General features: G+C 34.3%; 3 protein-coding genes across 3 annotated transcripts; 2 read left to right on the top strand and 1 right to left on the bottom strand.

Annotated features, from left to right (window-relative positions):
* The first annotated feature begins 5484 nt into the window (after positions 1-5484).
* Positions 5485-8074, top strand: LOC111402514. The gene is made up of 4 exons (XM_023030881.1): positions 5485-5955; positions 6297-6483; positions 7212-7305; positions 7392-8074. The coding sequence occupies exons 1-4, from the start codon at positions 5567-5569 to the stop codon at positions 7736-7738; spliced, it is 1017 nt and encodes a 338-aa protein (XP_022886649.1). The 5' UTR covers positions 5485-5566; the 3' UTR covers positions 7739-8074.
* A 788-nt stretch (positions 8075-8862) lies between these two features.
* On the bottom strand, positions 8863-16063 carry LOC111402513 (mRNA cap guanine-N7 methyltransferase 1-like). The gene is made up of 13 exons (XM_023030880.1): positions 15690-16063; positions 15196-15335; positions 14998-15066; positions 14831-14902; positions 12785-12886; positions 12556-12612; positions 11810-11948; positions 10657-10721; positions 10497-10547; positions 10266-10328; positions 9867-9990; positions 9711-9772; positions 8863-9316 (listed from the first exon to the last, which is right to left on the bottom strand). Exons 1-13 carry the CDS (start codon positions 15766-15768, stop codon positions 9218-9220), a joined length of 1122 nt encoding a protein of 373 aa, XP_022886648.1. The 5' UTR covers positions 15769-16063; the 3' UTR covers positions 8863-9217.
* A 2944-nt stretch (positions 16064-19007) lies between these two features.
* Positions 19008-21147, top strand: LOC111402512 (60S ribosomal protein L8-like). Its single transcript, XM_023030879.1, has 2 exons — positions 19008-19549; positions 20553-21147. The coding sequence occupies exons 1-2, from the start codon at positions 19110-19112 to the stop codon at positions 20893-20895; spliced, it is 783 nt and encodes a 260-aa protein (XP_022886647.1). The 5' UTR covers positions 19008-19109; the 3' UTR covers positions 20896-21147.
* Positions 21148-23731: the final 2584 nt, after the last annotated feature.

Below are 23731 nucleotides of genomic sequence, written 5' to 3'. Positions count from 1 at the left end.
ATTTAGACTATGAGCACTACATGGAGTATAGAAAGCTCGGGGATTCATTTCATGTACTCTTTTTTGTACACCTTTGTGCTTCCCGCTCATGTTAGATCCATTATCATACCCTTGCCCTCTAATGTCATCAATATCCAGATCAAGTTTGATCAAAGCCTTTTGAAGCTCGGTTGCAAGTCCAAGTCCTGTTGTGTCATCTACCTTCAAAAATTCAAGCCAATGTTCCTCAACTGTAGGTAAGTTTGCTGAATCATCTACAAATCGTACTATTAAAGACATCTGCTCCTCACGACTTGCATCTGGAATACAATCAAGTATAATCGCGAAATATTTTGCATCTTTAACTTTCTTGATAATTGCATTTCTCACCTCATTAGCCAACAACTGTATCAACTCATTTTGAATTTTTTTACCAAGATACGTGTATTGAATCTCTTTTGCATTAGCCCGTCGAAGGTGCTCTTTTATTACTGGATCAAACTCACTAACCATTTCCACCATTTGTAAAAATAGGCCATTATTCTCAACATTTAGTCTCTCATCATCACCTCGAAATGGCAAGGTATTTTTGGCGAGTGTTTTAACAATAGCGATTATCCTTGTTAATACATGCCTCCAATGTTCTCTTTCTGCATCGATCAACAATTCAACACTTTTATCAATTGTAGTTTTTGTTCGAAGCCTATTTTTCAATTCAATCCAGTCAGTCATGCAACATAAATGGTCTTCATTTCCTTCATGACTTTTAATAGACCGATGCAAATTATGCCAATCTTTGAATCCATCATTACCTAGTTGGCCAACTTTGGTCACATTTTTGGGTGTTTTAAATAGCTTGCAACAAAAGCAGAAGATCCTGTCCATAGATATTGAATATATTAGCCATCTTCTATCAATTGTTTGCCCATTTCGTAGCAGTCGCTTATATTGTGAAGAATCGAAATGTCTATTTGTACAATCTTTTGGAAATGAGATGTTATCAACTCTTTTTGGACCCCTTTCAACCAAGTAATCTCTTGTTTTCTGATCAATGATTTTCCAATTTCCGGGATCATCCAAATTTAGAGAAAATAAACCCTCTTCTTCCTTATCATCTTCTTCATTATTAGAGGTCGGTTTCATCACTTCTTCTTCTTTATCATCTACTTCATTAACATAGTCAGGTTGACTCACTTCTTCATCCGTACTATCTACTTCATTAACATAGTCAGGTTGACTCACTTCTTCATCCGTACTATCTACTTCATTAACATGGGCAGGTTGAATGTCTACTTCATCCTCATTCAACGCATTCACATTGTTGCTTTTGAAGTACTTGTTAATATCCCCTATTTGACTTTGAATCAATGCAATTTCATTTCGTTTCCTTTTCCTCTTTTGAGCACCAGACTCATATTTAGGAGGCATAGTGTATGAGTCTGTATCTAATGTCCAATAATTATCCTAAAAAACCATTACAAAATATTTCAATCATCACACAATTACAATTTCCAATACAATTACTATGTGCGCCTGTGCAATTGTTTATCCCACAATAACCAATCATATAAGCCGACCAAGCTGCAATTATATAAGCCGACAAAGCTTCAAACATTTTCAATATCTTTAATAACAAGTTAGGGCAAGCCATTGCTTACCTGAGAAGTGAAATTTTGACGATAATTGTGGAATTACACCGTTGAGTATGATCTCGTCACAACTCACAAGCCTGAAACAAAAATTTATATAAAATTATATATGATGTCTAAGATTGCCAAGCCTAAGATCTAGTGATGAGGGAATTAAGAATATTTAAGAGTAGCAAACCTTGATTTTATTGTTCGGTTTTAGTTAGTTGTTCTCGATAATTAGTTAATATTTGACGTTTGAATACATAAGACTCTTATAACCATCACATTCAAAATTACAATCCTTACAAACTTGCTAAAAAGTTAATTTGTTTAATGAAATATGGTGGCAGAGCCACTTCGGGTTAAGCACCGTTTCTATCAACTAAAAATAATTTTGCAATATTAATGGAATATTGAGGGCCAAAATGTTCTATTTCAAAAGTTGGGGACTAACTCTCTATTTACATATATAAACTCTACCATGCAGCATATTACTTTACAGAAGATGGCAAGCTCTTTATGTATTATTGCAACAGCTTCTTTACAGAAGATGGCAAGCTCTTTATGTATGTTTTCTGTTCTTTCAGTAATCAAGATATATCATTTTTAAAATCCTTATTGCACCTTCCCAACAATTACCTTTTAACAGATCCTTCATCATGTATGATCTATTTGTTTAAATAAAATAATAGGACAGGGCAAAGAAAGAAATTGTAATAAAAAAAAGGAAAACCCAAAGAGGTCCGACTTCGGAAAAAAAGAGGTTCGACTTTGGATTTGTGCGCTAGAATAATATACAAACAAATTAATTGTGGCTAATGATTATATGCATACACTATGCTATTAAATTGATAATATTATCACTTATGCCTCTTATATATAATTGGTTGACAGAAAATTTCTAGAATTTTGAATTTTAAAAGACACTTGCTCATGACACGACCATGCATAGAGGCTAGAGCAAATTTGTTTGACTTTCAATTGTCCCTCAAATGAATGAACCGAACCACAAAGGAAAGCAGAGACATAAAAAAAGCCAGAAAAGTTCTGCCTTATTTATTTTCCCAGCCCAATTCACCTGTGCTATCTGTGAAATTAAAATCCGATGAAGATGAAAAATCATACAACTTATTCACAAATCCCAAAACATTCGAAGTTTCAAACTACTGGCAAGAAACTGAGAAGGTAGCAGGCAAGAATCACAAATGAAAAATCATACAACTTATTCACAAATCCCAAAACATTCGAAGTTTCAAACTGCTGGCAAGAAACTGAGAAGGTAGCAGTAGCACAGCCGCACAGGTTAAAGTAAGAGAGCGAACCTTGTGCCAGGAATCACCCTAGTCGGCAGTCACCTGACTCACCTCCGTTGGATTTGCTCGAGATTTATCAGAAGATTTATTTGCACCACTTCGTGAATGCCTGAACGGTGAACCAGAGGCCAAGATTGAAGATCCAGCGGGTTGAACTTTGAAGCTATTTTGAGTTAGGGCTTGGGGAATGGGGCTGCTGTATATGATCTCGTTTTTCAATTTAAACTGGTCTTTTTTTTTCTTTAAAAAAAAATTAATTGGACCAAAACGAGGCCCCCTATGGTCCTGGGCCTGAGGCGCGGGCCTCACTCGCCTCAGCCCAGGACCGGCCCTGGCAAGAATAGCTCATACTTCATAAAAACAATTCAGAAAGAACTATGGACTAGAAACAGAGATGAAACATTCAATCCCAATTTAGTGAGAAAAGCTTATAAACAATAACAGAGAAAAATAGCGTACAGCTTGCTTTGAGTTCTTCACAAACTAAATAAATCTAGGAGGTCGAAGAACCCAACAATGCTACGAACAAACTGCTGAATGATGCTTTAATGCTTTTCCATTCACACCATACAATCAATGGTCCAATGAAAATTGATGCTTAAAAACACACCCCACCTCTCCAAAGAAGGCATGTATAAACAAGAAACAGCGAAAAATAGTAAACTAAAGCTTGAACGTCAGAAACCCACATAAAAAGGAACACACAACCAACAAGAGTAGTTCTGACAAACAATTCAAAAAGAATTTAATGCACTCAGATGATATTCACTCTTCAATCCCAGATTAGATAGTAAATTTGAAAAGTGAATTGACAAATTCGGGTATAGATAGATTTGAGTGAAGGGGAAAAAACTCAAATAAAGTTACCTGTACATTTCTACATACATCAATCATTCAAAAGATCAAAACCTTAATCAAGACTTTAAAGGGAAAGCCAAAGGCTTATCATGACAACATCAATACTTCCATCTTAACTCCTCTGGATGTGCCCTGTAATTTTGTTACCATAGAGGTTTCTGTAAGTAACAACATTTGTTCAAAAATTACTGCAGGAGAATACCAACATCCATTAACACCACACAAAAATATTCAAGAAAACAAAATCGAAGTCTGTTATAGAAGTCACTCGTGCAAATACCTTTAGCATCACAAACAATTAAGAATAACATGTTGAAACAGATTTGCGCACCAGAAAGGGTATTGGTATTGCTTACATATAATTCAAATAAGATCTTAATGCCCTAGAAATAAAGATGAAAACTCTCTCTTCCTCTTCACCGAAAGAAAACAGATTAAATAATAAAATTGAAGGAGGACATTTAAGAGATTAAGGCATTACAAACAAGAAATCGGGCAAAAGTTTGCTAACAAACTCACTGCAGCAGATTTATGTACGGTATTACTAACAAATAATTCAAATAAGAATTAATACCCTAGAATTAAAGATGAATAATCTCCATCTACAGATGAAATAATAAAATTGAAGGAAGAGATAATAGGAAATTAAGGCAAATTCTCCCTCTCCTTCCCACTAAGAGAATACAAATGAAATAATAAAATTGAAGGAAGAGATATAGAAAATTAAGACATTACAAACAAGAAATCAGATAAAAGTTTCAAACCTGAGGCGCGCATTGTATGTATTTATGCACGGGTTAGGTATATATAGAGATATCAAGTGAGGGAAAGTTGTCCCAACGGCTCTTTATTTTCTAAACGGCTAATTCCAAAGGCCAAGTCAATTTTTTTTTTTTCAAAAAAATACAATTTTAAATGGTGATTTATTATTTCAACCATGCATTATTTAATGAAATAATATTACACGTAAATTGCCCCCAAGACATAGTCCAGTAGTGTAAAGGACAGGAGTGAGGTTATCTCACGCCTTGCTGACAGTCGCAGTGTGGGGGTTCGATTCCTGAAATATGAAATTGGATTCCTTGTAGGTACAGTGTACAGACAGCTCTTGTTCCCTGACCTGTTGGAGTACATTCTGCGATTTACCTCACTCACAAAACTTTAGGGACGGAGCGTTGGGGGCCCTCAAGGTTGGGATTTAACCTTTATATTGCACGTAAATTCAAAATATTTTTTTATTTTTTAATCACATATATTTTTATTAATACACTATTTTAATATGCATTTTTAGTAAAATAATGTCACTCAAATAATGGGCTAAGCCCCATTCGGCTCTCATTTTTGGGAAATGAAAATGGATGGAATAGTGGTTTTTTGAAAAATGAGTGGTTAAAAGAAAAAGAAAAATTTTTAATTTACATGTAATATTATTTTATGAAAGATTATATGACTAAAAATAGGAGAGAGAAAAATGTAATGTAATGTAATTTAATAGGAGCCAAACGGGGCTAAAACTCATATGGTCTGGAAGTTCCTTTAGCCTGTGACCGGATATATTGACCAAAAGTTAAATTTTTCCTAAAATAATTTTTATATCCGTGAACTGCTCTACAATCGAAAGCGCAAAGGACTGCCAAATGTGACACGTGTCTGTCTCTGGTCTCTCTTCCCGGAAAATCTATTCAAATCCATATAAATAGATTAAAATTCCAGTTTATCCTTGCCTTAACCCAGGGTAAAGTACCTTCCTTAATAATTAGGGTTTCCCTTTCGATCACTTCGTATATGTTCAATTTCAACGAGCTAGCCAAAACTATGGGAGGAGGGATGAAGGCGGCGGCGAAGGTAGTGGGATTCACAGTGGCCACCGGGGGGCTCCGAGGTGTCACTGCCGTCGAGAACTACCCGGTCACTTTTTCCGCTCGTAAGGTTGCGTCTTCTTGTCCCGTTTCAGCGAGGGTCTCGTTGGAGGATGACGTGAAACTGAAGTCCTCGCAGTCGCAGGCTGACGTCCAGAGGCCTTGCTCGGAGCTCGATGATTGGGAGTTCGCGGGAGGAGAGGAGGATTTGTTGGTTAGTGCTGACGAGCCCGTGCCAAGGGTTGTATTTGGCGGCCTGCCGACTCTTCAGGAAGCTAAAGAGGCCACTTCTGAACTCACCGTGGCTGTCGAAAAGTATGATTTCTTGAAAATTTTGGACTTCTATGAACTTCTGGTGAAGAAGAAATAATGATAGGAAAGTTTATGAGAACATAGCACTGCTTTAAATTTTTATTTTTTCATTCAGTTTAATTTATCTCTGGGAGCGGATCACAAGTCTTGAAAAGGGGTTTTGGTTTAGTAACCCTAAAAGATTGAGCCAATTGTGTTTCTTGAATTATAACCTCATGTGATGTCCTATAGCATCAACTGAACGGTATTTTAGAGGTCTAATACATTTCTAGATAAAGCACATCCTGCTTTTAAGTTTTTTATTCCTGCTGGCTGTTCTTTTACTGAATTTCTTGAAATTTCAGGGCTTATCTGTCTTCTTCTCATTCTGTTGGCCATGGAGGTTCACATACATCAGATCACGGTTCCACCTTACTTTCTAACTCAAAAGTTCAAGACACCAGGCACACTACTGAGAAATCCGTAGCACCTGCAGTACCAACTCATGCTATTGAAGCATTTAGGTTTCTAAACAACAGCTATGCAGCTCAGGTTTTACGGGTTATCCAACTCGATAAGCTTGAAATGAGATTCATTTACTATTACTACTGAAAGTAGGAAGATAGCATTTTATGTTTGGTAGTTACACAATCGAGGATCTTGGGATATCTTCTTTTATTTATTAGTTCTAAGTCTCCTGATTCATGCAAGCTTGATTTCTGCTGATTCGTTTCTATATGGACCATCTATTATCAAGGAAATATAGACTTCAGGATTTTTTTAATATGCTCTTTCTTTGGGAAAATGATAAATGGGTCACAGGGTGATGGAAGTAACGTTGTCTTTTCACTTCTTGCTATGTATTTAACGGAATTTTACAGAAGCAAAAACCTCTTTTCTACTTTCTAGTATCATCAGTAAGTACCTAAAGGAAAAAGAGGGGGGTGGGGGGGTGGGGTTAGAACTATAATCAAGTCCATTGTTTATGAGGATGGTTTCTAAAGGTGGCGACTTTTCACTTGGAGTGCTTACATTGTATATGTCTTTAGAATATCATATTGATCTTTATTTACCCTTTTTAAATCGATTTTTTGAGTTAAACATAAGGTGGTTGTAGTTTGAGGCTTTAATTGGGTATTGTTTAATCTGATTTTGGACCTCCTTCCCCCTGGAAACTTTGTTATAGATAGATTAGATTCTAAACACATGAATGTTTTGCTGATTTTGCAACAGCATTATGAAATATGTGATTATGATATCTAAGTCTGATGCTCTGGCAGAATGTTGTTGCCTCAATTGCTTCTGATCCAAATGTATGGAATGCTGTATTACGAAATCAAGAGCTTCAGCAGTTTCTGCAGTCACAGAAGACCTGTAAGAACCCGTGTTTGTGTCTGCAATTCATCCACCGACTGTACGACAGATATATGCAATGCATTTTTGTTATATTTTGTCTGCAGGTTTTGCCACGTCGGGTATGAATTTAGATGTCAAGGAATCAGTTGCCGAAAATGATCTACACGACCACTCATTCCAGGAGTGCGATGATAGACCATCCGACTCAGGTCATTCCAAGTCAGGAAATGGATTTCAGGATATTATGCAGAAGATCAAGCTTGCTGTGGTTGATATGATGAATAGCTTGTCAGGTTTCTTCCAAAATTTCTTCAGAGGCCAGGCAGCCAATAAAGTATCTATGAATGATGATGGAACTGCAAGATTAAACGGTGTAGAGACTGTTTTGGAAGCATCATTCATGGGATTGGCAGTCATGGCAATAATAGTAATTTTACTGAAGCGAGGTTAGTTGTCGTTATTTGCAAGAATTAGTCGAAGCTACATGCAGTATGATGAAATCATGCTTTTCCTTCTCTTTTTCCTAGTTTGTTACTGAACACTATTTTGAAATACTTGTAATGCATTGTGCATATATATATATATAGAGAGAGAGAGAGAGGGTCTGTTTTTACTTTTTTTTTTTTTTTCTCCTAGTTTCTTTGCAACTTCCATGCCTTTATATATTTATGTTAAAAAGGGGCTGATTATCCATAAATTACTGGATATAGTTCTTATGGTAAAGTCTGGACTAGTCTTTTATCATTGACTATTGGTCTCGTAATTTGTGCATACATCAATTTTGTGACATGCAAGTGTAACTGTACATTTGAAAAGAATATTTTTCAGAAAGGGTAAAGTGGTCGTTATTCATGGCAAAATGGCCATTTTGACAGTGTGGAAGCTCTCCTAATTTTCTATATATATATATATGTATTTTTTTTTATTTTTTTTTTAATAATAATTGCCCCTGGTAAAATAGTTACTTGGATGGAGTGAATCTATCATATGACCAAAAAGTTGACAAAGCTGTTTGCAATCAAGTAACGAGCCTATGGGGGGAACAATTTTTAAAGGAAAATGCTGTGTGTACATAATAGTGTACACATAGCATTACACCCCCCTCACATGAAGAGGGGTCTACACGCGATAAAATATTCGTGGCCTCCCCTGCATGTGAGAGGGATGTAATGCACTGTGTACACTCATAGTGTACACATAGCATTTCCCATTTTTTTAAATTATATTGAGGCCAAAATAGCAATTATATCAGTCAAACTTGTGAAATAGTAAATTACTTATTTGTTATTTCTTACCAAGTAACTTCTGAATTTGAAAATTTCGCTTACAATCAACCAAACATTTTAAACCATAAACCAATTCACTTATCATCTCTTATATCGTAAAAACCTTTGACACAATTTTTACATTTTAAACACAATCATGAAGTATGATCCTTTTTAGGTAGATGACAAGTGCACTTCAAGTAAATCAAGAAAACTCGAAACATTTCTGCAAAATCAAAGACCAAGAAAATCAACAAATGCATCTCCATATATTACTCATAATTAAAAAAGTTAACTATAAATTGAGATATGCACACAAATATGTCAATCGTACTTTTATTATTTGCTTGTCTGATTCGAAGGGATTACATAAACTGAATCGGTGCATCAAAAAGACTGGCACATGGGGACAAGTCCAAAGAAAATCAGCTTAATAAGATACATTTGAGTTGAAAATGGGGATAGGGAAGGCAGCATTACGGGGAAATTTCATTATCATAAGCAAGCCGCAATAGAACTTATTCTCATCAGCGAACTCGGTATTCTTTAATGTAATCAGTAGTGAGAAGACGAGTTAAATAAATAGAAGGATTGAGCTTGCCATTCACAACAAGGGAATTTGGTGCTGTTAGTCCCATTTGGATGCCGTTCTTGAAACTGAGCGGTCAAACACCATTTCTTATGAATGTAATGTCTTCCTTCGACAACTGCATCTTCCCTCTATCTCGTATACTGCTAGTTCTTGGTTGATCTGGTTGCCCCCGCTGCAAGAAAAGACATATTATGTCCATATCAATATTGCAAAATACAAATCCCTTTTAACTGCAGCTATTCGTTTGCACTTGGATAAAACGAGACTGGTGAATCAGTATGGTTAAGATTGACTTGCTAACAATTTTCATTTTAATACCGCCCAAGAACAGTATTGCATAGTGCAGAATACCTTCACCGCGCCTTAAAATGGCACTTAATGGTTAAACCATACCAATATAGAAAATCACATATTTTGAACACAAACGTGTAAATACAAGAAACCAACTTCTCTTTAATGAAATCTTCTAGAACAAGAAAAGCATGTGTAGAAAAGAACAAATATTCGTAAAACATTTGGGCAAAATATTCCACTGAACTTATTTATTAAGAAGTATGAATTTTCACCTTCCTCAAAACGAAGGTCAAATATAAGTAGGCTGCCTCCCATTCATCTGGTGACAGAGTACCTGAACATTTACAAGTGAAATTTCAAACCAATCGATTAAGTGATTAATAAATAAGACATTTGGCAATTCCCATAGAAGTAAATCTTGAACATACTCTGGTCTTGGTTACCATCACCCAATGCACCAAGCCTCCGCATGAGCTCAACAAATTCTGGTTTCTTCAAGTATTCATCCACAAACAAATGGAAGTTTTTTACAAAAACCAACTCCAAATCATGCTGCACAGTTCAAAACAGATGTTTTACCAACACGTGATTAAAGCTCACTAGCTAAATCCATGTTTATTTTCACAGTTTGGCTAATATCAAAACTGATCTATTTGTATCTATACAGTTTAAAACTAGATTATGGATAATGCAGTATTCTAATCCTTAAAAGAATAATCAGACATAACCATTCAAGAATAACGAGAAAGGCAGTTTCAAAGAGACGAAAGAATTACTTGATGCACATATGAAATGAGCAACTTAATCAAGAAGCAGAAAATTAATACCTCTTCTGCCAATGATTTGAAGACAGGAAAAGGGACAATCCATTCAGGACAATCAACAGCATCCTACAAGAGAGCCACTTCCATCACTTTTCATGAGGATATTATCGGAAGTGTGAAAATGCAAATCTAAAATAAATATCACGTGTCAAAATAAATGAACACGTGAAGATGAAGGTTCAGATTATAATAATCAAATAGATAAAAACAGTAGAAAGGGCAAAAAGTAGGTACCTCTAGGTGGAAACTGTACTGGATACCAAAAGGACTCGAAGACTTAAATTTCTGAAATAAACCAAAATGGAGAAAATTTTATTAGAAATAGAGAATTTCCAACCGTATGCGAGAAAATCGTTTTTACAGGCATTTTTCTGATATCAAAAATGAAATTTACCTTCTCTGCAAATTCTTCACCAAACCTTATCCAGTACACACTATTACCATATGCCAACCCCTCGGCTACATAGTCCATCAAGCAGATAATAATGAGTAAAATGGTATTAAATACAGAGTAACAAGGAAAAGATTTCGCATAAAACAAAATGCCATGAGGTACCAAAAATGAAGTCATGGATAGTTCATGGGTGTATATCTAGTCGATGAACTCAAAGACAGTAAAATAAGAAGTTAGAAAACTTAATGTTTCTGAAAGATGGTATTAAATACAGAATAAAAAGGAAAAGATTTCGTATAAAACAAAATGCCATGAGGTCCACAGGATTTTGTATCTAACAAAATGCCATGAGGTACCAAAAATGAAGTCATGGATAGTTTATTGGTGTATATCTAGTAGATGAACTCAAAGACAGGAAAACAAGAAGTTAGAAAACTTAATGTTTCTTCACCATTTTGATCAAGTCATCACCACTAGGAATTTTCAATAATCAAGAAGGAAATAAAAAATCATTATAAGTGGAATATTATTATATTTCTCCAGTATTTCTCTCTTCACATCCTTTACTAGAGTAGTCACGAGTTGAATCAGTAACTAAAGAAACTGGAAAGTGATGTGGTGAATATCATCATCAGAAGCATGTAGATCTTTCACCAAGGAGCCTAAAAGAGTAATATATGTATGCAATCATGTACATATGGTTGTGTGTGGTATTGCATATAAGTATGTACATGTGTGTGTAACTATATTTCATATATCTTTGAATACATACGTAATGTATATATGTATGTATTGTTCGATCTAAGGAAAAGGAAATAAAGAGGATGAAAATCGCCATGTCATCTCTTTATGTGTCAGAAAATAAAATATAAAAGTCTTCCGTTAAGACAATTTATATAATATATATTGTTTTGTTAAAAGAATATGAGAACAATGAGGGTCATTACCACCAAGACACCTCTTCATGCAACTAAAAAGAAGAATGCCTAAAGTGCCCCGTACTGTGACAATAGTTTACATTTACATTTAGTGACAAACACCATGCTGAGAAGCATAGCTTCAAAAGGGGTAATAAACAAGCAAGTTTTCACCAATACATTTTCAATTTCCAGTGAACTCCAAAAGCAGATATGAAAACAGCTGAGGAAAAAACCTTCTCTAAGCTTTTTAATGATAACATTGGAATCTGGCATAGTTCCAATAAAGATGCCTCCTGGTCGAAGTAAAGCCGATACATTAGCCAATGCCCGCCTCGCACGTGCCTCAGTAGACCATGAATAATGCAGGGCAAACTGCAAAATTTCAGGTTTTGACGTTTAATATCAAAATTTAAAAAACTCAAATAATTGTTAACCATTTGCAACATTACAGAGAAACTTTATTTCTCATCTGTGATATTGACAAAAGAGTTTGAACAAGGACATAATCTGAGAGACGTATCTTCGTCCAAAGGAATCCAAAAACATCGAGGTGCTTTTACCTTAACTGCATATACGACAAGAACCCAAAAGGATAATACAGAAATTTAAAGTTTAAAGCAACAGAGTGACATATAAATTTTTTGAAAAGGTTATGATGCAGTATTCCCAATCTGATAAGAAAATTTTTGAGTGTGTTTGTACAATTGAACCGCTGCAACAAGTAAATTGAAGTCATTGTAGAGAATATAATCTTTCAGTAAAATAAAAGCAGAGATTAGTGAAGAGAGAACGTCAAAAGCTCATTAATAATCTTATCCTGGGTAGCTTTCAAGAAAAGAGAATGACAGAAAACACTTCTATTGTGTCTTTTTCAAATTGCGATAACTTTGGTTTGAGGAACCTAAAGTGCCCACCCACGCACCAAATTTAAGTACTGTTAAAACAGGGACCATTACTTTCACGGAAATGCAAGACTCACCTGGCAGCTACAAATGTCGAAGGGAGCATCATCTGCCAAAGCTCTATCCAAGCGCACCTAAAATCCATCAGAGAAAGATAGAAATTACTTCCACCAGTGCCTAAAGTAACAAGTCAAGGCTAATTTCAGATACTTAAACGTAAGTCAGAATCCATTTGTATACATCATATATAGATGACAAAGCATTTTCATGTTTATGGCTGGCACAGCTAACATAATCACTAATTACCTCAAAACAATCTCCACAAAGGAGTCTAGCAGGAAATGAGAACTTTTTTCGACGCTGATGATGGTCGGCATCACCATTATATCGAGTTCGACAGTCTTCTATCTGTTGTCAGATTGAGCATACTAATTAATATTGAATAAGCTAGTAAACAGAATAATATCACATTTTCAGAAACTTCATGTCTGAAAATTATAATACTAATGGGCAACAATCAATATCATGTCAATTTGAATCCATACGGAATTAATTATCTGAGAAAAATATAAGCTTGCTCTCAATGTTAAGACAGAAAAAGATTTTCAAATGGAGATTAGGGTACAAATGAAGTGGATCGTAATGATCACTAGTTTTGCAACCCGTGGATGGACATCCATGTGAGAGGAAGATGCTTAAAAAATCGTATCGTTGTTCAATTGAGACTTTACAATTACATTTCAGCTACACACAAGCACAAGCCATGATCATTAGTTCAGAAGTATTTGCAGCCCTTTCAAGGTTTCAATAATTATTTGAGTGTATTCTGAGTCAGGATAAGGACATCGATTGAAATGGTTATGGCTATAATCTATAGTTTTGTCTTCTAAGGACTAAAACATGTAAAGGTGACAAATCTCATTATTGTACTTCGTGCATAATGTATAAGAAAGTGCAATCAATAAATAATCCTTAATATTGATCTCCAAATATTATTCATCAGTCGAGAGTTGAAGACTAGCCAATATCATGAATAAAGGATTAGATGACATTTGTGCAACAAAAGCAACTCAAATGTTAACCTTCTTCACATTTTCGGGCATCTTCAAGAATTATCAAGTTAAAACTTGAATTTCAAATAGAAACATATAAACATGCAGAAGATCAAATTCTAACAGCTAATATAAGAAACTATCACTAATCCACATTCTAAGGTATCCTCAACCAATATATCAGATTGAAACTTGTATTTGGGAAAAGGAAAGGCTGAAGCCTTTAATTTGCAAATGATCAAATTCAAATACCTAAAAATATAATACTAATCCACAATCAAGGGTACCTTCAAGAAGTGAATATTAAATTAAAACTTAAATTTGGGAAAGAAAACAGATTTGCAGAAGACCAAATTCTAACACTTAATAATTGAAAACCTCGTAAATCCACAATTGACCAAAAAGTGAAGTTCAATTAAAAATTTTCCAACTCGCGATACACATAGGTGGGTGTAATTCGTTTAACGTGACGACTTGAAAAAAAAAAAAAAAAAAAAAAAAAATTGCAAGAACATAAACAAAGAAAATCGTCACAAATTCTACGATTTTTTCCCTACGATATTTTATTCCCACAGAAGAAAAAAGAATTTGGAGAGTTTTTTTCATACATGAAAGATGGACTTTTGGACGGAAATCGATTGAATTGAAGGAGGGAGAATGATGACTTGAAAAAGTGATAGATGGTAGATTACTTTATATTTTTTTTTATAATATAATAAAAAAACCAAACTACTTTGACTAAACGCATTTCAAAATAGTTGAATGTGAAAACGCATGTGAGAAAAATGAACAGTCCAGTTTTGTGCAAAAAAAGCAGTAATTTCCACTTTCACCAATAGAAAAAAAATTTAAAAATTTAAAAATATAAAAAAAAAAAAGAATTGCTAGAGAACACAATGCACATGACCAGTAGTCAGATCTATGATACCAACAGAACACTAACTTGGTAACTTCTAGGACCATTATCAGCCTTGGAGGTACATTCATGCTATGGAAGAGAACTTGGATATTTTAGAAGATTATGGAAACCAATCTGAAAATGAACGTTCTTAAAACGTGCAAATAAGCATCATTAGGTAGGCATTGGTTGCTTCTAGGTTTCCATAATAACAGAAAGAGTCCTTTTGCTCACACGTATCTCAAACTTTGAGCACTAATACACGACTTGCGTCCACAGCTAAATGTATAAAGAGGGAGACATATAAGGAAAATTTTTAGCTTGAAAACAAAACATGGCTTAATGTTTCCACATATAAATGCAATTGACAATGAAAGGGTAATAGAAGGAAAGTAACTTTACCGAGCCATCTGATATATCAATGCCGACATAATAACTGATCTTTGCTTTATCCCATTTGATAAGATCGCCACCCTGGTGCGCATAAAAATGGATACCAAATTTGCTAATTTACTACATATGCACATAGTAAACACCTAATTATCCAGAGAATTCCACCCATACACTACCTTCCCACAAGCGAGATCAAGAACCGCATCTCCTCTTTTCGCATATAACTGAATTAAAACACTCTTTACCTGTTGACCAGGACAAGCAGTAAGAAACAACCTCTTACAAGAATTAACTGCATTCCATTAATTAATTTGGTCATCAATATACATGAAAACAAAACTGAAAGAGAAAAGATATCAAATCTCAATACATACCCAGTTGTTAAGTTTCTTCATATGAATAATGGGGCTTGCTTCTCGCTCTTCAAGCGTCTGATTGGTCCTTGCGCTGTAATGATCAGCCACCTTCTTTGCAAAAATCTTAGTACTTTCATCCTCCAAAAAATGTACATCCCCTGACCACAACAAATTCTCCTTTCAAATTCACAACACATAGACTTCAACCTCCGGCAACACACCCCCCACCCCCAACACCACAAGAAAAAATGGTGAATTTGACAATTCGAGCTTTAGAATTCATACGGTTTAAGCCCAAGCATGAATCTCCAATACTATAACCGAAAAGTAAAATAAAAGTGAAGTATTTTTCTCGTTTTTCCCCGATTTAATTTTACACCCAGCAATCCATACTTTTCTTAGAATAAGTTCCAGGCTTTTTACTCCATTTAACCTAAATTCCAGTGCAAAACGGAAATTTAGGTATTATAGTTTCTTCAGAAAATATTAAAAAAAAAAAAAACGAATAATACCTTCAGGGTTATATCTGGGTTTGGATTGAGGGGGTCCATGAGAGCCCGATGGGGAAGATTGCTGATAACCTCGTTTCATGTTTATGTATATGTATTTCTACTGAATTATGTGAACTAGTGATTGAGTTCTTGAACAAAGAAATTGCCAAAGTGACTTTCTAGTGAGATTGCAAAAATATATATTTTCTTCTGTTTGCAGAATGGACGAATGGAGATTGGAGGGAAAAAGGGAGATGAGATTGAAACTTCAATTTGTGTATTGCGAATTGTAAACGGACGGGGTGAATGAGTATACATACATTTGCGTGTGTATATTTATATGTAAGTATATACTTGCGTATAGATACACGCGCGTACGGGTTAGGTAATTACTCAATTCCTTTCCTTTCTTCGAGATTTCAATCCATGGTGATATGTTGTTTGATAAGATCGTGTTGTTTAGTTACGTCCAAATTGAGTTAATTCTCCCAATAATCACTAAATTTATGCATATCTTCAATTGTCCAAATTGAGTTAATTCTCCCAATAATCACTAAATTTATGAATGTTCAGTAAAATTTTAAATATTGAGTTTGAATCACTAAACTCACCAAATCACTTGAATTATTTTCATTTCACATATCTAATGAAATTGCTGACTTGGTAGTAAACGGAATGCACAGGTGATGTCTAAATACTGTAACGTGATAAATCACAAAAGAAAATCAGAAAATGATGTTAGGATGGATTGAAATTTAAATTTTTTTGAATGAACTTACATCACAAGAAATCGAGGGTCAGAAGCTATTTTCGTAATATTCACGATAAAAAGTATTAGACACTCAGTGAAATAAAAAAAAAGTTTAGAAGTCCCACATTAAGATATTCTACTAAATTTTTTGGTATTATTTTTTTTTTTTTTTTACCAAATAGAAAATCAATGCTTACCTTAAAAATATATAAACTAAACGAATCACAATAGAATTAAGCAAAAATACATATCTACCAATGAACATTTAGAAAAATACTTAATGAGTACTCTTCTAGTAATTTTAACGACCCGTCTTTCCAAACAACTGAAAGTTTTAACAAATAATTTTTTATTATCGATGTAGGTTACTTTATAAATAAATAAGTTTTAACACATATTCTTTTTATTTTCAATATCAAATCTATAGTAAGTTATTTTGATTATAATATCTACTTTATGGTCAAAATAAGTATTTTTTTTATAAGTATGAATTAGCAATGAATGAAAATATACGTTAATTTAGAAAAAATACGTAGTGTCTCTAACTATTAGAATAAGTAATTTACTTTTAGATCTAATCAATACAATTTATCTGTAATAAAATTTACTTAATAATTATAAGTAAATTTTAGTCAAATATGCATTAAATAAAATATCTAATTTGATAATAAAATATTCACATTTCATGAATATCTTGAAAAGAGTAATTAATAATTGTAGTATCTTTAATACAATTTGAATAATTGAGCATTGGACTTGGATTGAGATTTAAATTAAAGTTGGACTAATGCTAACATCTTGGCCACAATTCTAAAATATTTCTTAGAAAATTTTGTGGGCTGGCCCAACAATGCTCCCCACTACCTTCGCCTCAGCATAAGACCTACTTGTTACGTAAGAAAGATTTTCTTGATTACTCATTATACTTTGAAATGTGTATTTTAATTGTTCACTATATTTTAAGGTGATTGAGTTTTGCCAATAAACTTTTAAACAGGTGCCATGAAAATTTAAGAATAGTGTAGCATTCTCTTTTTACAGGAGAATGAATGGCTTATGGTTCATTTTATGTGCAAAGACAACATCAGTCTATATGACAATTGCATAATATTAAATGATAAATTCGTTTAAATGAAATTTCACATGATTTATTTAATTAAATCTATCAATTGTGGTCACATAAATTGCAGTTGGATAGAATTATTTTTTATGTAATTATCATTAAAAAAATTTGTTGCCTAATTTAACTTTCGTGAAAAGATTTTTTTTTTTTTATATATATTTGTTATTTTGTTTTCATTTGCCATGAATATATTAATTTTATTCAAGCATGCAAGAATACAAATAAAATTAGTGTGATACTTAAAAATTTAAAAAAAAAAATAAAAAAAGTTGATAGAGCACGTAACTTTCAAATTCTAGCACTTATAATTCATGTGCAAAGACAAATAAAGTGTTACTTCATGTCACTTTTTAATTAATTTAAAACAAAGCTTAAATTCTTATTTATATTTAAAGTTGCACAAAACACACATTTATGCATATCTTTAATTAAACAAAAAAAAAATTCAAATGAGATAATATGAGATTTTCTTTTAAAAAAAAAAAAGTGACGGAATATTAATTTTAAATTTTAACACATTAATTCATATTCAAAAGACAAATAAAGTGATACATTATTTCACTTTTTAATGAAAGCAAATTTGAATTCATGTTTATGTTTAAATTTCTACAACACACATGTACGTATCTCTTTAAACGATTAAAAAAATCTAAACGAGATAGTTTGCGACTTCTTAACAAAAGTGATAGAGCATTTTTCTTTTCGCTTTCTTATATTTGTATTTACATTTCCACAAAATACTTTGCACGTATCACTTGAATTGATCCAAAATTAATTTTGCGCATATACTAACTCAAAATCATTAATCTAAAGATGAATTTTTGTATATACTAGAACAAAAAAAGCCCAACGGAATCGAAATTCATAATTAAAAAATTCGTGACTAGTTAAAAAGTGGACATTAATAAGTAGTTATTATTATTTACCTATAATTACTTTCCTTTCATCGAATAATCATAAAATTTATAATCTACCTCTCAACAATCAAATATAATACGAACTAATTGAATTAAAATTTACAGATAACAAACTTGTAGATTCATGTTATTATTTGCGGACTTGGAGAAGAAAATACAAAATATCATTTGAAGGAAGCTAGCTAAAGGAGTCATTGATATCGCATTAGTTTGCGCAATATTTCATATTCTAATTTCGATTTTTGTTGATTTGATGGTGTAGATTTCGATTTTCTCATCGTGTTTCCATCTCTTTTTTACTTTTGATTTGTTTATAACGTATTAATTACGTTGTTAATGATAAAAGTTATTGCATTTATATTTTATAATAATTTTTATACTATTTTTTCAAGATGATCATGAAATTAAGGGTGTTTGTGTAAGTTAACTAAAGTAAAAATAAAATATTCGCATTGTAATTGGGCCCACTATAATGGGCCACCTGGGTCCTTTAAGAAATAATAGGCCTATTGGGCTTCCTTACCCATAATGGCTAGGGCTACGTAAACCCTAACAAAATTCCAATTACCCAATCCCGTTCAGTTCTTCGACGGCACTTTTCCACTTCGGCCGTCCCCTACCTCTCTGATCCACACACAGCACACACACAAATGGGTCGTGTGATCCGGGCACAGCGTAAGGGAGCAGGATCCATTTTCAAGTCTCATACCCACCACCGGAAAGGTCCGGCCAGATTCCGTACCCTCGACTTCGGCGAACGCAATGGCTACCTGAAGGGGGTGGTGACTGAAATCATTCACGACCCAGGCCGTGGCGCCCCCCTGGCTCGCGTTACCTTCCGCCACCCCTTCCGGTACAAACACCAGAAGGAGCTTTTCGTCGCCGCCGAAGGAATCTACACCGGTCAGTTTATTTACTGCGGGAAGAAGGCCAACCTTGTGGTCGGAAATGTGTTGCCGCTCAGATCTATTCCTGAAGGTGCCGTCATTTGCAACGTGGAGCACCATGTTGGTGATCGTGGCGTTTTTGCTAGGGCCTCTGGAGATTACGCTATCGTTATCTCGCACAACCCAGATAATGGAACGTCTAGGTATAATTCCTATTCACGACTTAGATTCGTGTTTAATATTATTATCACTGAAAATTGGTGGTTTGGTTTTATTATATGATTTAATCTGATTTTTCTGTCTCAGTTTGTATTGTAAAGTTACTAACATCACATGAGCTTTTGTTTAATGGTCGTAAGGATTAAAATTTTTTAGCGCGCTTGTTCGATGACCATGAAATTTTTTTGTTACTTAGGTTATGGGTTTATGCTTGGTAATAGTGAGATGCGAGCACATTTAATTGTTTTACAAATCCATACGCATTCATTTGTTAGGTTTCAGTAGTTGATTGATTCAATAGAAATGAAATTCTAGAGTAAAATTATCAGCATTGTTTCAATGGAAGCAATAATTGGATATCATATTCATGGAATATGATTCACTTTCAAGATTCCTTGGTGGTGAAATGGTAGACAAGTGAGACTCAAAATTTCGTGCTAAAGAGTGTGGAGGTTCAAGTCCTTAACATTGAGAATGCTCATTGAATGAATAATTCAATAAGAGAGCTCGGATTGAATCGGTATATCTACAATGATTTGATCCGTCTTCATTGTAGTTTCGTATCTGCTAGAATTAGAAATGTTAGTTTTTGTAGTTAATCAACACTACCCTCTTTCCAGTTTATAAAATCCACAGTTCTCAATCGGAGAAAGGTATTAATAAATGCAGTTTAAATGAAATGTGACACTTCTCTCATTCATTCTTGCTTAGCTGCATACTTTTTAAATATGTCTAATTTGTTTCATAATTTTTTGATTATGCATTAAGAAATTAGTAATTTTTCTCCATGCATGAAATTGCTTAACCTGTTGTCCATTGTTTTGTGGACCATCTCCACTAAATTGTCAAAATTTTCCTGTCCGATCTGCATCTTTTTCGTTCAACTTCATTTTTCAAAATCGTTATGCCGAAGATATATTTAAGAAAACAATCTATAGTATGGATCGATTATCATTCAGTGTCTTTACAAATTATTGTTGTTGACAGGGTTAAGCTCCCATCAGGAGCCAAAAAGATTGTGCCCAGTGGGTGCCGTGCCATGATTGGCCAGGTTGCTGGAGGAGGTCGTACTGAGAAACCACTTTTGAAGGCCGGGAATGCTTATCACAAGTTCAGGGTCAAGAGGAACAGCTGGCCCAAGGTTCGTGGTGTTGCTATGAATCCAGTGGAGCATCCCCATGGTGGTGGTAACCATCAACATATTGGTCATGCCAGTACCGTACGTCGTGATGCACCACCTGGACAAAAGGTTGGTCTCATTGCTGCCAGGAGGACTGGACGGCTTCGTGGTCAAGCTGCTGCTACTGCCTCTAAAGCTGATAAAAGTTAAGGGATGCCGATTTTAATTTTATTACTGTTTTTTCTTTTTGTTGCGTCTGGATTAGATACTACTACTTAAATTGCAACATTTTTGTCGTAACCACATGATAGATTTTGTTGGTCTTTTTTTCGTACTGAGCCTTGTTTTAGAGATATCCTAATTTGGACGAAGTTAGGTTTTTCATTTGATGTTATCATCCGTATAGCAGGATTCAACTTGAGTTCCACGATTAATATTTCGAAAAGTCAAGTTCGATAATTATTGTGAAATTGTCCGTTGAAGCATTTGAACGACAATTTGGGATGCCAAATTATCAGACAGACACTTTATACTGATGAACTGTTGTGAAATTAATGTTCTTCATGATATATACTTTTAACCTATCATAAACATCTACAAAACAGTTGTATTATGACCAAACTTCCAAGTTCCAACCTTCCTTTGTTGTCATCAAGGAAGAAGAAGAAAAAAAAAGCCTTCAGATTTTCGTTACAAATACAGATATTATTATTATGCTAACAATAACGAGCTTATGATAACCATACTTCACGTTACATTGTTGGAACAAGCACTAAGCAATGGAAACCACATTTTCGTTAATAAATATAAGAAATTTGATTATTTTGTCAAATTTACTCCTCCAACTGGAACAAATGAACCAATCATTCCATCTGGATGGGTGATGATAATGATGACGACGACAATTGTTGTCGAAAGTATAAATAACGGGACTGGAAGGATCATGATGAAGACTCATAGCCGTTAAATGCTAGTGCAACACCTGTAGCTATGTTTCATCCTTCAACAAATCTCATTCCCATGGAAAACTTTGAGAAGGATCGGTCAGATCACATGTGGAAAGTAAAAAATCCAAATACTAGAAAAGCTGATGGATCAATTGATAAAATTTCTCCAACAGAAACAGTGTTGAACTGGCAATCTGAAAATGCCATGAGACAGAATTCACTCCTCAAGAGGATTGATGAAAGTCAGCAAAGGATTGAAATGACGCTTGAGCAACAAGCTGCTACATTAACTTCCCCCATTGAAGCCTGTAAACAAATAATAAAGACGGTTCACAATGAAATCATAACCCTTCTAGCCAAACGACTCTCATTTGATGACCAAAAAAAGGAAATCAAGCAGTTAAAAAATCAATTGACTGACAATGACATGGAATCCCAAGCCTTTTTCCCTTCCAGCACAAATTGGCCTTCCTCCTCATTAATACAATTATCAACATATAACCTAGCCACATCAGAAAAAACACCAAACTATGGAAATACCTCTTTGTTCACCCCCGAAGAATATGAAAGAAAAATAAGACCACCCAAAGTTACAAGGAGACAACCACAGAAACCATCAGAACCCACAAACAATTTTTCCCAAAAACCATTGCAAATGATGATAAAAAAAATCCCATTTAATCCTTCTTAGAAAAATGTAAAATCCAAAACCCAACCACACCGTAGCCTTCACCCATTTTCATAACCAATGAATCCAGCTCTGAGTCCTATGAATCTTCTTCTAATGAAGATTACAATCCTTTATATATAGCCGATGAAGCACAAAGGGGTCCAAAAGTTGAAGAATCATTTGGTGGAACACACTATAGGCAATATGAAGATGAAGATTTGCCAGACATAGAAGAAGGCTAGACAGTTACAAATAATTACTATCCCCAACATAGTAATCTATCCGTCAAGTTCACCCTTGATGACATACCACCTTCTCAATGGAAATCAAGGTTATAAGAGATGTTGGCATGGGGTACTGTAGAACTAACAAAACCTGATATGATGCATAATATGGTCATCAGAGGAGTCCTGGCTAGGCTTACTGGTCTCATGAAAGAATGGTTCATATCCCTTGGAAACTATAGACAAAGGCAATGGGCAAAGATCTTGACAACTTCTTTGATAGCCTACACTGGGAGTTTTGTGGAAAACCAGATCATGCAAAAGAAAAGGCTCGTGAAGAATTCTTCCAACTAAAATATTGTTCCTACAAGCCAAAAAATTTGGACAAATATTTTAAAGAAATCATGAAACGATACTACATCCTTGGAGGAATTGATGATACTAATCTCAAACAGGCATATCTTGAATCTCTTCGACAACACCTTGGTCAAGAAACCTGTAGAATGATGGAGCTCAAAGGACAGGCATCATCTAAAACGTCCATTGAAAAACTTCACAATTGGGTATTAAAAATCCTGAAAAAACTCTGCAACCAAAGGGAATTCTTCAGAGACTTCAACATAAATGGGAAGCAATTTGGCAAAGCCTGTGATCAGCCAAATTTGAAAATCAAATGTGGCATGCCAAAAAGGAATGTGGATGCTCAAAGCCCAAAAAATTCAGAAGCAGACGTTTCAAGAAAAGGAAAAACTTTTCCAAGTTTTCTCCCAAAAAGAGATTTTTCACAAAAAAGTTTTCTCCAAGGAAAGGAAATAGATATTTTACTTGTGGCAAAAAAGGTCATTTTACAAAAAAATTGTTCCAGGAAGAAAAAATAAGCAAGATTTAGAATCATTATTTTCAAAGGAAGAACAACAGTCACCAGAAACTCTCTTTGCTCTTGAATATCATGATGATACTCAAAGTCATGACAATACTGAAATCAGTGATGAAAGTGTGCAAGAATGTTTTGGAATGCAGGTGATGAACCTTTCCCTAGTGGTATCAATGATTGAAATTAAGCTTTTTTTGGGAAAGTATGAAAGACCCATTACTGTTGCAGCATTACTTGATACAAGAGCGGCATCCTCAATTTTTAACCTAACCATACTCCTAGAAAATATGTGGAAACCCTATCAAAAGATCTTTCAAGCTGCCAATAATGA

This window comes from Olea europaea, chromosome 10, assembly GCF_002742605.1.
Source record: "Olea europaea var. sylvestris chromosome 10, O_europaea_v1, whole genome shotgun sequence".
In the NCBI taxonomy this organism is placed as follows: domain Eukaryota; kingdom Viridiplantae; phylum Streptophyta; class Magnoliopsida; order Lamiales; family Oleaceae; genus Olea; species Olea europaea.
This window is presented reverse-complemented; position numbering and strand designations above follow the sequence as displayed.